At 47.8% G+C, this 13,133-nt stretch overlaps 1 protein-coding gene across 3 annotated transcripts in view; it reads right to left on the bottom strand.

Moving 5' to 3' along the window:
* Window positions 1–5,460: 5,460 nt before the first annotated feature.
* The window catches only part of PHF21A (PHD finger protein 21A), a 294,983-nt gene continuing 287,310 nt past the window's right edge, over window positions 5,461–13,133 (bottom strand). For all 3 annotated transcript variants that reach the window (XM_045015878.1, XM_045015879.1, XM_045015877.1), the window contains one exon: window positions 5,461–7,049. In XM_045015878.1, the coding sequence (XP_044871813.1) occupies window positions 6,801–7,049 (249 nt within the window). In that variant the 3' untranslated portion in view covers window positions 5,461–6,800. The remainder of the gene's footprint in view (window positions 7,050–13,133) is intronic.

The following is a 13,133-nucleotide window of genomic DNA, read 5'->3' as shown; positions in this document are numbered from 1 at the left end:
GCTCCAAGAGATTCTGACAATGGGCCCACCCCTTGCTGCTGCTTCCCAAGACACTTGCCTTTTGTCTTTTGAAGCGCTTGCCTAAATTAGGGAAATTCCTCTTTTGGAAAAAGAATCAAACCAAGTCACAGGAGAGGTCAAGATAGGAAAAGAGAGTACCTGCCCCTCTGGGTCCTAGGGCCAGCCCCTTTACCTTCAACTCTATAACTGCAGCCCTACTCCGCTGGGATATTTTCTATGCTTTTACCTTCCCCCACCCCGTGTCATTTCTCCTTTCCCTCCCATCTATTCTCCCTTTCCTCTTCTGACCCTAGCTCTTCCCCTCTGTTCCTCCCCTTACTCTCTGTACCACACGTTGACTCTCAGGCCTTTACATGCCGCTGCTCTGAGAAAAAGGCTACCTTTTGTTTCCACTGTGCCCATCCAGTGTTCCCCTCCAGAACAGGGAGGTGAGGAGACGCACAGATGCTGGTCGAGGCAGGTCAGTAGCTCCTGTACGTGGTGACAGTATGGCTGAGCATATGTGTCTTTAGGCTTATCATTCGCTGCACTGCCCAGAATCACAGGCTGTGTTTACACTAGCATTTTTTCCTCTAAAAATATCTTACTGTTGCTACCACTGCTCCAACTTCACCCAGGAGAGCACTAGCATAGACCAGCTGCCTGTCAGTGTAGGTTCAGGCAAGATAGCAGCTGGAAAACCAGAGGGTCAGCAGAACCTTGCCTACATTAGAGCTCCTGCTGTTGCTGCCTTTAGTGGAACTTCAGTGCTGGGGAAACATAGGGAAAAAGGCCTGTTGTTTTATTGATCTATTAATACCATGCACACCACTGCGATGTATAAATAATTATACTTTATTGTGTAAGTTCCAAATATGTGCTCATATATGCTCATCCTGGACACAAAAATACAGACAGTCCTTGTCCCAGTCTACAAGATGAAATGGGAAAGATGGGATACACTGGGTAGCCCACAGGAGGGAATGCCAGAGAAGGATTTATGAAGTATCATCACAGCCCTTCTTGTGGATGTTATCAACGTAAACCTTTATATGAGGGATGTGAATGAAAAGAGGGTGGAAGCTTGGAGATATATAGGAGCAGGAGCTCCAGAGCTAATTCCTTGGGCACTTCCTGTTCTACGTCTGATGGCCAACAGCATGGATCTGAGGCAACATACTGCAGCGGCTCAGCCAAGGTGCATTTAGAGATTTAGCTGTCTGTTGCAGAGGCCTTAAGAGACATTGTGTCTTCTAAATAGAGAAGACTGCAGAGCCCGCTTCTGGCTGGTGATACAGCTTGTGAATGGCCTTGAGTGCAGCAGTTTGCTGATCAAGTGAGCCCAGGATTCCTTGATAATGCCAAGCAAGTCAGGTGCAGGGGAAAACATTTATCCTCTCTCTTTGGGTTGAAAAAGCCATCTATGCAAATCCTCTTCTGTACAGAAAAATCCAGGAGGAAGCAGTCTTGGCAGTAAGTCTTCTGTGACAACCTGGCAAGCCTGAACTTGCCCTGAATCCTCAGTGTTCAAGAAGTCCTTAAAGCCTGATTACCAGACTATAATTGCTATTGCCAGCAGGACAAGGGGAGGGGAAGAAGGGACTGAGGGAGCTTTATAGTGGATGTGGCTTGGGCATCCCTCTTTTGGGGGGAAGAAAGTAGTACGATTACTGGAGAAGTTCATAAGGGTAGGGGAGCAGTAGAGCTCATCGTGGCTGGGCTGCTGAGGGAGTATTTAGCATGTTCCCCATATGCATGTGTGAAGAGGCGGGAGGGAGAGCCAAGAGGCTGGTGGTAAAATTATTTATGGTGCAGGAACACCTTGGAACCGCTGCTCTTGAGGCGCCTCTTGCTATGGTGGAGCATGGAGAAGAGGCTCTAACTGTAGCTGAGGCATGCTGGACTTCTTAGTAAACCACATGTAGTGCCAAGGATTGAGTCTCATCAAACTAGCCCTGGTCTGGGTCCTGGAAGGTGGCCAAAGGAGAGTTGGACCCACTGCTCACCTCAGACCCTATGTCAGCCAAAATTCTTGTCTGTGCCCTGAGCGGGGATGGGGATAGACCTGAAGTACTTAGGGGCAGGTGCCACAAAACATCCTACCCTATGCCTGGTCACGTCATCACTACTCTTCTGTGCTTTGAGAAGGCTGGACCAGGAAAGCCTCCCGCAAAAAGAGTTTAGGTTTTGACATCTGAATATTCCATTTTTTAAAAATAGGCTTAATTTTCACACTGTATTAAGCTGGTGCTGAGAGAGCAAATCAAACATGGTTCAGCCTTGCTAGGGGGTACACCTGAAGTGCAAATTCATTGATGACGTTTTGCTACATCTGTATTATAAGGACACCTCCATTTATTCCACGTACCTCAGGCAGCCACAGGAGGAGGATTTCACTCTGGGCTTTGTGAATGCTGGCCAGGCTCAGAGTACAAGGGCTGGGCCTGCGACAGTCCCTGGAAGAAGCTGATCTGAAGTTGAGGCCAGGATTAATGTTCATATCTCCAGACGGCTTGGATATGGATTTGCTTTCTGAAGCCTTGTCATACTGTCAATAAAATACATCACTGACTTCCTGTCAACAACTAATCTAACAGATCTGCCCACAAAATCTCCACAACCATTTAACTCTAGGTAGGCAGATGTAAATTATCATAATTACCAATAGAGTCATGTTTAAAACTAAGAGCGAATAAGATTCTTGTGTTGCTCATGTAACAGATCCTGTTAACCAGGATTCCTCAGGTGCAAAGCATTTTATCTTACCACTGATAATTACCTGCCAGTGATGCACTCACAGAACCATTAAGTCTCCTACACTGTCCACCAATAAAGCATACCAGCACTACTTTGTGACTGGCTGTTTTGTACAGCACTTCTGGCTCTAAACAAATAACAACCCATCATCATACTAAGTATTCTGTCAAGGCTGTGTGATATCCCACAAATACAACTTCCAGACTTTTTAAGAACAGATTGCAAGGATAAGAGAAAAGCTGTTTCTAAAATTAACTTGTTCTTTTTCTGAGTAGTGAGAGAGGCAGCATGACTTAGTGAACTGAGCATTGGGCTGGGAGCTGGAGATGCATCTGATACCGACTCCCTTTGTGGCACCACTTTAGCTCCCTGCCTCAGTTTCCCCATCTTTAAAATGGGAATAAGAAGTCACCTACTCCTAGCAGTGATATAAGGATTAGCTAAATGTCCGTATGCTGCTTAGGAAATACAAAATACTATGTATTATTATATGTAGTTTTCCATATGGCCTCAGTTCAGAGAAATGTAGAATTGGAGAGGTTTCAACACCATCAGACCATATCAAATATGACAGGAAAGAAATGGCAGCAGATATTAGTGCAAGCTAAAAGCTAACTACCAAACAGTTGTAATTTCTGCATTGTTTGGGACTCCTTTGAGCAGCTATATATATATATATATATATATATAATTTTCTATTTAGTAAATGTCAATTCCCTCACTGCCCAATGTTTCCAGCTGGACAGTAGTGGCTCCTGTTTACTTAATGTCTGTGCAGCAGCAGCATTACTAATATCAGCACAGCTCTTGGAATGGTACTTGCCTATTAACTGATGTTGCTGCAGAGCCAATAGGGGAAGCATACCAAAAAGGATCATAGAGAAGGAAACAATCTACCAGAGACAAAAACTCTATCCTAAGACCATTTCTCTACCAGGTCACAGTGGAGCTGACGGTAGGCTTTCGTAGTCTGGAGAATTTTTTCTAACAAAAACTTTAACATGGGTAGAAATTAGACTTAAATAAACTGACATATCTCTTCAGAGCCTAGAGACAAGCCGACACCTTCTGAAAGGGGCAGTGGGTGTGTGTCACAGGGATGGAATGAAAAGGGCAAGGTATTAACAGCTCCTGGGTGCTGCACTGCCTTTCAAAACAAGTAAGACCATCACTGAATTCCAACCTCAGCCCCTGCCAGTAACAGGCGGAGGAGAAATCAAACCAGTTCTCAGCCTTCAAATGCACTGCGACCCCCAATGGCACATTGCTCCAAACAGGACTATGAAGATAACACTGGGGGAATCACAGGAACATGGGAATTGCCATGCCAGGTAGGACTGCGGGTCCATCTAATCCAGTAGCCTGTCTCTGATATAGTATCTTCAGAGAGAGAGGTGCAAGAAATCTCTCTGTAGTGGCTTATGCCCTAAAGCAAGAAGGCTTATATCCCTAGTTTATTTGTCTCTCATTATCCCTATAAATACTGGATCCTTTTAAAAATCCTACTAAGCAATTGGCCCCAATGATACCTCGTGGCAACGAATTACTCAGGTTAATTGTGTGTTGTTTAAAAAAAAAAAAAGTATTTCCTTTGATCAGTTTTAAATATGTTTCAAGGGCTGCGTTCCTGCTTTGCCACTCCTGCTAACTGATCTTTGCTGCTTAACTGGCTTCAGAACAGAACAAAGATATCTGAAGATAATGTCTAGTTTATCATAGGGCAAGCTGAAAAGAGCACACAAGAATTCTTCCTCCAAATCTACTGACAAATGTAAGAACTGAGGATCAACTCCTGGGCTCAGAGCTGAAAAAAGTGTGTGTTCACTTCACTGGAGAAGGGGAAGTGTCCTTGAGGAACAAAGTGCTAGCGAAAACACACACTAAAGGAGAGTGAAGGAAACAGCGCCAAGAATCTCCAAAAAGCATATGCAGCTGTGGCTGCAGTGAGATTCTCAGGCTATGCCAAGGTCAGGGTATTCACTCTGCTTTGCCCAGAACATAGTAGGCAAAATGCAAAGCTTTTCAGTGTTGCATTGCCACCACCAGAGCAGGTCTACCTGGCTATTAAAACACACGCACCACTCACCACCACACAAGGAGCTCTGCCTGAGTCCCTCTGCATAGTATGCCAAACATTGCTCCCACTGAAGCCAGAGGGAGTTTGGCCATTGATTTAAATGAGAACAGGCCTTGGCCCAATGTATTCATATGCATTAGCAGAACTGATAGCACTGCATGTCCAGCACTCTTAACTGACACAAACAATCCCTATAACAATGGAACTCACAAGACGTGCTCTGCTCCCCCCGTCACACTATAATATGAAAGAGATGGGTTTCTGAAATAAGTTGATATGACAAAAGGAGATTTCAGGTGTAACAAATCCACTGTCTTTCATCCCAATTAATTCTACACCTGTGCTCTAATCAATCCATATTTAAATATTACAAAAGCATAAAGGCTTTAACAATCAAGCTGCCAGTGCTCTTTTCTGGGCTACTAACACACAAAAGAATGGGGAGATGTGATAAAAGGAGAGACAACACAGAGAGCTCCTACCGATGGAGAGTGAGTTGCAGCACTTAGAATTCAGCCAGTGGCATGTATGATATAATCTACGGAAACCTGCCCCATGGGATTTTAAAACACAAACACAGCAGAATGTCATCATAATAGGCAAAGTCTGTGTCAAAAAATTCTAAGCACACAGCATTTTCTCCAGTTCTGACACCTTTTTAATAGAAATCACTTGTTTAGGAAACAAATAGCACTTTTATAATTTTTACAATGTTTCTTACCTTGATCTTATTTTAAGTAACACTAGGAAGACCTCAATATCTTTTATTTTCCTTTTTAATTTTAAAAAAGTTGTTTTTCCCCAGATACAAAGATTTTGCCCTTGCATAAAAAAACAGTGCCCAAAACGATGACACAAGGACTCACAAAGACTCACTGTATCTCACTGACACTATTACTTCTAATCTATACCATGCAAGGTCCCATCTACCTCTTTAATTAGACGGTCAGCCTGAATAACAGCTTTTCTATTCCTTATTTATTTTTTGTTACCAAAAGAAAGAGAGGAAATGAAAGAAAAGGACATTTCTCTGTTCAGTTCACACATCTGGGTCATGTGCTGCTTTGTTCAGGATATTTTTGTTGTTTTATAAATATAGAAAAGGGTTGGAACCTCGTTTTCAAGTAAAGTCATTGATGCACATTTTCCCTTGACACCCCCTTTCAATGCTTCAACTCAACCATTTTGGTCCCCTCTTCTCTCTCTCCCAACAAAGGCTTCCTGGATCAACTTGAAGATCCAAACCAATCCAATTCTCCAATGCATTTCATTTGTCTAGTGTGAAGAAACAGGGTTAACCCAAAGCTGCCAGGACAGAAAATCCCTAGCCTGCACATGTGCTCGTTACTCAGTGAAAAATCCATCCCCATTTTGTTTTGTACATCTCCTGTCTAAACAATAGTAAATACTGCTTATTTGATAGACTTGTCCCCTCTGGGCACTGGGATTTGTTAATTTATACTTCTGTTTTTTTGGTTTAATAGTACTGAGAGTTTAGAAACAGGAAAAGCCCACAGGCTCTTTGGACTTATTTTTTCCCTAGCTAAACAAACTGTTCTGCAAATAAGGATTTGAAACCTGCTCTCCTCCCTCATCCCTGCTCCTCACCCCAAACAAAAATAAAACAAACCTATAGTGGCTGTGGAGGCTGCTGCAGGCACACACTGGTGTAAAATATAGAGAGAGTAAATATATTATTTCACTTGGCATGGTGCTGGCAAAGAACCCCCAGCTGGCACTATTCATGTAACATGATCCAAACTTTGCATGTACACACAGAATAAGAAGGATCAATTGGCAAACTCCGGTGCCGCCTGGCACAAGCATCTTCACGCTCTCTCTGGAACCAAAGAACTAAAGAATTCTGCACTTTCCAGAAGAAATCCGGTTTTGCTTTTCTAGAGTTTCATTATTTCGCTGCTCCTCCTCGCCGCCACCTTCCTTGGCTCCTTCTTACTCCACTGTGTTATTTAGTCTCATCACCTTTGTTACAGTTCACCATGCAGCCCTGGGAAGGGGCTGGGGTGGAGGCGGCAGCATTAGCATTGTTAGTTGTGTCCATGCCATTAGAGATGGCTACCGAATTGACCTCAGAGTTTATGGATTTTGAAAGGTCAATGCCTTGGATGAGGCGGACCAGCTGTTTTACCTTCTCCAAGGAGCTGTGCATCTCCTTCTGTTTTGCCAGGATGGTATTCTTCATTTCCATACATTTCTGCAGCAAATTAGAACAACAAAAAGCTCAACCATTACACCCATAAGGATAATTAGCAGAATGGAAGAGGGCAAGGAATTTGGATGTTCATCAACCCAGGTATAGGCATCTAGCAAGGAGGAGAATTCCAGAAACGGTTGCACCTGGAAGTTCACTTTCCCAGCTTGGAGGAAGACAAACCTCAAAGCTGCACACACAAATTAATATTTACAGACAGATAAGTTAAATTGCCAGCAAGTAACTACCACCTGCTCTGCCCCCATTTATGTCATTTCCCTTACAGATTAGGAAATCACCAGAGATGCCGCCATCCTATTGTGTTTCTTCTGGAGGAAAATATGGGGTTAATGTCCAGCTGAAACTAGCAAGTTTTGATAATTTTCTATTAGTATTGCATTTCTGAAATTCCTCCAACTCAGATCTGCAAATGCAGGCTTACTGTAAGAGATGACTTTGTTGATAGCACGTAGGTCCTGCTAATGGGATAGAGCCTTGCTTTCACGTACAGTTTTGCCTATTTTAGCAGAAACATCATTCCCGCCCCATAAATAAAAAGGGGGACTTGAAGAGAAAGATGCAGTGCCCTCTTCATTTAAAAATCTTATTTTGTGGCCATTTTTTTCTTGCATGTTACAAAAAAAATCAAGAAGCTCTAACAACAGGCAAGGCAAATCAACTTAACGACCTGATGTCAGGAGTCCATGGTTGAAACTCACTAAAAGAAAAAGGAGAAGGCAGCCAATACCTTCTCTTCGGATGTGGTTCAATATAATGATGTATAAACCATATAGGCCCCAACAGATGTCCTGCAGAAAGATGGTATCTTTTTTTAAAAAGTTTTGAAGCCTTTTGTCTACACTGATCTTCAAACCCTCCTGGTCTGAGTCCAACTTTTAACATATATATGACAGCAGCAGAAAAACCACCACCACAACTGGAACTAATTGGCTCCATGTTGGCAGTTTGAGTTAAGAGGTAAATAATGAGTGGTCCATGGAGAGTGGACTGCTCTCTTCACCTATAGATAGTTCTTCTAGGTGAGGGTTGAAGCATGTCAGTGAGTGGGTGCTGCCCATGTACGTCGCTTGAGAACACATGCACTATTGCTTGCCAGGTCAGCTCAGCCTAGCCTTCTGGTGATAAAGAGAACATTCTAGTCCCCAAAGCTGTTAATCCAGCACCTTTCACCTCTATGATTTTTACTTTCTTAAAAGGATATATGTAGCCTTTTCATATATATTATTTATCTGAGTTATTCTACTATGTTCAGCATTAGATATCTTTGGACATTAGACACCTTATAAATATTTTTTTAAATAGAAAAAAAATATATCCCAAAGTATGTGAGGGTGAGTACAGTGAAAATTGAAAAGACAGTTACCTTTCCGTAACTGGTGTTCTTCGAGATGTGTTGCTCATGTCTATTCCACAATAGGTGTGTGTGCTCCCCATGTGCACCAGTGCCGTAAGTTTTTCCCCTAGCAGTACCCATAGGGGAGCGCCCCAGCAACCCCTGGAGTGGCACCTCCATGGCGCAGTATAAGGAGCGCTGTGCGCTTCCCCCACCCTCAGTTCCTTCTTGCCAGACAACTCCGACAGAGGGGAAGGAGGGCGGGATGTGAAATAGACACGAGCAACACATCTTGAAGAACACCAGTTATGGAAAAGGTAACTGTCTTTTCTTCTTCACATGATTGCTCATGTGTATTCCACAATAGGTGATTCCAAGCTATATCTGTTGGAGGTGGGTAGGAGTTCACAAATTCTCGGGACAGAGCACAGCCCTGCTGAACCCGGCGTCATCCCTGGTCTGGGAGACGATCGCATAGTGTGAGGTGAATGTGTGAACTGAAGACCATGTAGCAGCCCTACAAATGTCCTGAATGGGGACATGGGCCAAGGCGGCAGCCGACGAGGCCTGCGCCCGAGTCGAGTGTGCAATTGGTGTGGAGGGATTCCCACCAGGTCATAACAGGTACGGATGCACGAGGTGATCCAGTTGGAGAGCCGCTGAGTGGAGATCGGCCGACATATCATGCGCTAGGCCGAGGCGATGAACAGTTGTGAGAACTTTCTGAATGGTTTCATCCACTCCAGGTAGAAAGCCAGAGCCCGTCTCACATCCAGCCTGTGGAGGCAGCGCTCCTCACTGATGCATGGGGCTTGGGGCAGAAAAATGTCCTGAGCCATGTGATAGGCGGAGACCACCTTTGGGAGGAAAGAAGGGTGTGGGCGGAGCTGGACCTTATCTTTATGAAACATTGTGTACAGGGGCTTGGAGGTCAGGGCCCTGAGCGCCGAGACCTGCCTAGCCGACGTGATCGCAACCAGGAAGGCCACCTTCCAAAAGAGGTGTGACCAGGAGCGCATGGCTAGCAGCTCAAACAGAGACCCCGTGAGATGGGCCAACACCAGGTTTAGGTCCCACTGCGGGACAGGGGGCCTAACATATGGGAAGAGGCGATCTAACCCCTTAAGGAATCGGACAGTCATAGCATGGGAAAATACCGTGTGGCCCTGCACCGGCGGATGGAAGGCCAATATGGTCGCCAGGTGCACCTTGACTGACAAGGGCGCCAGGCCCTGGGCTCTAAGGCGAAGGAGGTAGTCCAGACTAAGCTGGATTGGAATGGCCACTGGGGAAACACCCCGCTCACCGCCCATCTGGAAAACCGAGACCACTTTGCCAAGTAGGATCGGCATGCGGAGGGCAGCCTGCTTTCTAGGAGGATGCGCTGAACCCCTTCCAAGCACATCCTTTCCTCTCGACCTAACCATTGAGCACCCACGCCATGAGGTAGATTGCCGCTAGGCTGGGGTGGAGGAGGCGACCCTGGTCCTGGGAGAGCAGGTCTGGGCGGGACAGCAATGGCTACTGCGGGGCGACTGCCAGGCCTGTGAGGGTCCCGTACCAATGCTGCCTGGGCCATGCCAGGGCAATCAGAAGGACCCTGGCCTTGTCTGTCTTTATCTTTTCCAGGACCTTGCCGATCAGCGGGAATGGGGAAAAGGCATAGAGAAACTGGCCTGACCAGGACAGGAGGATGGCATCTGAGATAGCACCCCATCCCCTGGCCCCGGGGCAGAACCGGGGACAGTGACGGTTCTGCCGAGTTGCGAAAAGGTCCACCTGGGGAGTTCCCCACACTTGGAAAAGTCTATGAACCACCTCTGGGTGGAAAGACCACTCGTGCTGAGAGAAGAAGTCCCTGCTCAAGCGATCTGCCTGCGCATTCTGGGCGCTCTGCAGATGGAAGGCCTGTAGGCAGATGTCGTGGACTATACAAAAATCCCACAGCCTGAGGGCTTCGCGGAAGAGGGCAGAGGATCGGGCCCCGCCTTGCTTGTTGATGTAGAACATTGAGGCCATGTTGTCCGTGGGTGGTCCCTGACCACCCAGCCCTCCAGGTGTGAGCGGAAGGCCATGCACGCCAGCCATACCACCCTGAGCTCCTTGACATTTATGTGGAGGGTCAGATTCTGAGCCGACCATAGGCCTTGCGTCTGAATGTTCCCCACATGGGCCCCCCATCCCAGGCCCGACGTATCGGACACCAGCTCCAGCGACGGGGGGCCTGCCCCTGAATGGGACCCCTTGGAGCATGTTTCTCAGGGAGGACCACCACTGTAGGGAGGTGATCACTGGCTTGGGTACCATGAGGACTTTGTCCATCCCGTCCCTGGCCTGGGAGAACTCCGAGGCCAATCAGAGCTGGAGGGGCCACATCCTGAGTTTGGCGAGAAGGACCACATACGTGTACGCCGACACGTGACCCAAGAGCTGGAGGCACGCTCTGGCTGTTGTCACCAGAAACCTTGTGACTGTGTCGATGAGCCCCTTCAGGGTCTTGAACCTGTCTGGTGAGAGGGAGGCTCTGGCCGATGATGCGTCCAGGACCGCCGCAATAAACTCTATGCGTTGAACCAGGACTAACGTGGACTTGGTGTTGTTTACCAACAGGCCCAAAGTGGTGCATGTGAAAAGAAGCACCACATGATCCCGCGCCTGCAACTGGGAGCTGTTCTTGACCAACCAGTCATCCAGATAGGGGAAGATCTGGACCCCTCGGCACCTGAGGTAGGCCGCCACCACTGACATACATTTCGTGAATACCCTGGGGGCAGTGGATTGGCCAAATGGGAGGACCATAAATTGGTAGTGTTCCTGCCCCACCGTGAAACGGAGGAAGCATCTGTGCCCCTCAAATATATGAATGTGGAAGTACGCGTCCTACAGATCGAGGGCAGCGTACCAGTCCCCGGGAGCCAGGGAGGGGATGATGGAGGCCAGGGAGACCATGCGGAACTTGAGCTTCACCATGTATTGGTTCAGGCCTCGCAGATCCAAGATGGGCCTGAGCATCTCTTTGGCCTTCGGGATAAGGAAATAGTGGGAGTAGTACCCCTTGCCTTGAACTCCCCAGGTACCACTTCCATTGCTCCTAGGCCCAGGAGCCGCCCCACCTCCTGCTCGAGCCGAGCCTTGTGCGAGGGGTCCCCCAGGAGGGACCAGGGGTGGGGGCTGGTTGGGAGGGGAGGAAATAAACTGGAGGGTGTAGCACCAGGAGATGGTGTTGAGGACCCATCGATCCGAGGTCAGCTGCGACCACTCCGGGAGGAAAGCACACAACCGATTGGAGAAGGGAAGCTTTATTGAGGGTGGATCCCTGATGAGAACTGGCAGGGCACCCCCAGGCATCCCATCAAAATCACCTTTTCCCCATTTGCTTGCCCTTGGAGGATCCAGGCTGGGGGCCAAGGCGAGACTGCCTCTGTGGGCACCTCTTATAGTCCCGCGACTTCTTATAAGCGATCTCATATTTTGGGTGGGTGGCCTGAGCGGGAGTCTGCTGTGGCTTGAACTTAGGTTTAGCCAGAGCCGGAACAGAGAGACCCAGAGTCTGGAGAGTCGTGCAGGAGTCTTTCAAGCCATGCAGCTTTGTATCCGTTTGTTCCACAAACGGAGCTTTGCTGTCAAATGGGAGGTCCTGCAGGGAGGTCTGCGCCTTGCTGACAACCCAGAGAGCAGGAGCCATGACGCCCTTCTCATGGACACTGCGGAGGCCATGGACCACTCAGCCGTGTCTGCTGCATCCCAAGCTGCCTGCAGGGTTGCCCTGGCAGCCGCTGTACCCTCCTCCACCAGCGCTTTGAACTCCTTCCTGTCACGCTCCTGGAGGGAGTCCTCGAACTTGGGCAGGGAGCCCCACAGCTTGAACTCATACTGGCCCAGGAGAGCCTGGTGGTTCGCCATCCGTAACTGGAAGCTCGAGGACGAATAAATTTTTCTTCCAAAAGAGTCCAGCCTCCGCGAATCTTTATTTTTTGGGGTAGGGGCTGGCTGGCCCTGCCGTTCTTGTGGTTGACCGACTTGATCACCAGGGAGTTAGGAGCAAGGTGGGTGTATAAATATTCATGCCCCTTGGCGGGAACAAAATACTTGCGTTCCGCTCTTTTAGAGATGGCGGCCAATGAGGCCAGAGTTTGCCACAGGGCATTTGAAATTTTAGCCACTCCTTCATGGAGAGGCAAGGCCACCCTGCCCGGTGCTGAGGAGGACAGCACATTAAACAGGGAGTCCGAGGGCTCCTTCATCTCCTCTGACGACTCCATCAGGATAGCCTGGAGCCTAGTGTCCTTTTCTCTCTTGGTCTGAGGCTTAAATGACTTGCAAATCTTGCAGCGATTGCTGAGATGGGTTTCCCCCAAACAGCGTAGACAGTCCCCATGCAGATCACTCAGTGGCACAGATCGCCTACAAGTGTTGCACGACTTAAAACCCGGACACAAGGCATGCCCCGGCCCGGGCGCTCCAGCTAAACTAAACAACTAACTAACTACAGGTACCATACACTGAATGAACAAGCAGTTTCGGGGACGAGCTATAGGAAAGCTGGAGAAGAGCAGTTCCGAAGCACCTTCACTGGCAAGGTGCTTCGGCACAGTGAAGAAAGAACTGAGGGTGGGGGAAGCGCGCAGCGCCCCTTATACTGTGCTATTGAGGTGCCACTCCAGGAGTCGCTGGAGCGTTCCCCTACGGTACTGCTAGGGGAAAAACGTCCGACACAAGTGCACGTGGCGAGC

Source organism: Mauremys mutica, chromosome 4, assembly GCF_020497125.1.
Source record: "Mauremys mutica isolate MM-2020 ecotype Southern chromosome 4, ASM2049712v1, whole genome shotgun sequence".
Classification (NCBI taxonomy): Eukaryota; Metazoa; Chordata; order Testudines; family Geoemydidae; genus Mauremys; species Mauremys mutica.
This window is presented reverse-complemented; position numbering and strand designations above follow the sequence as displayed.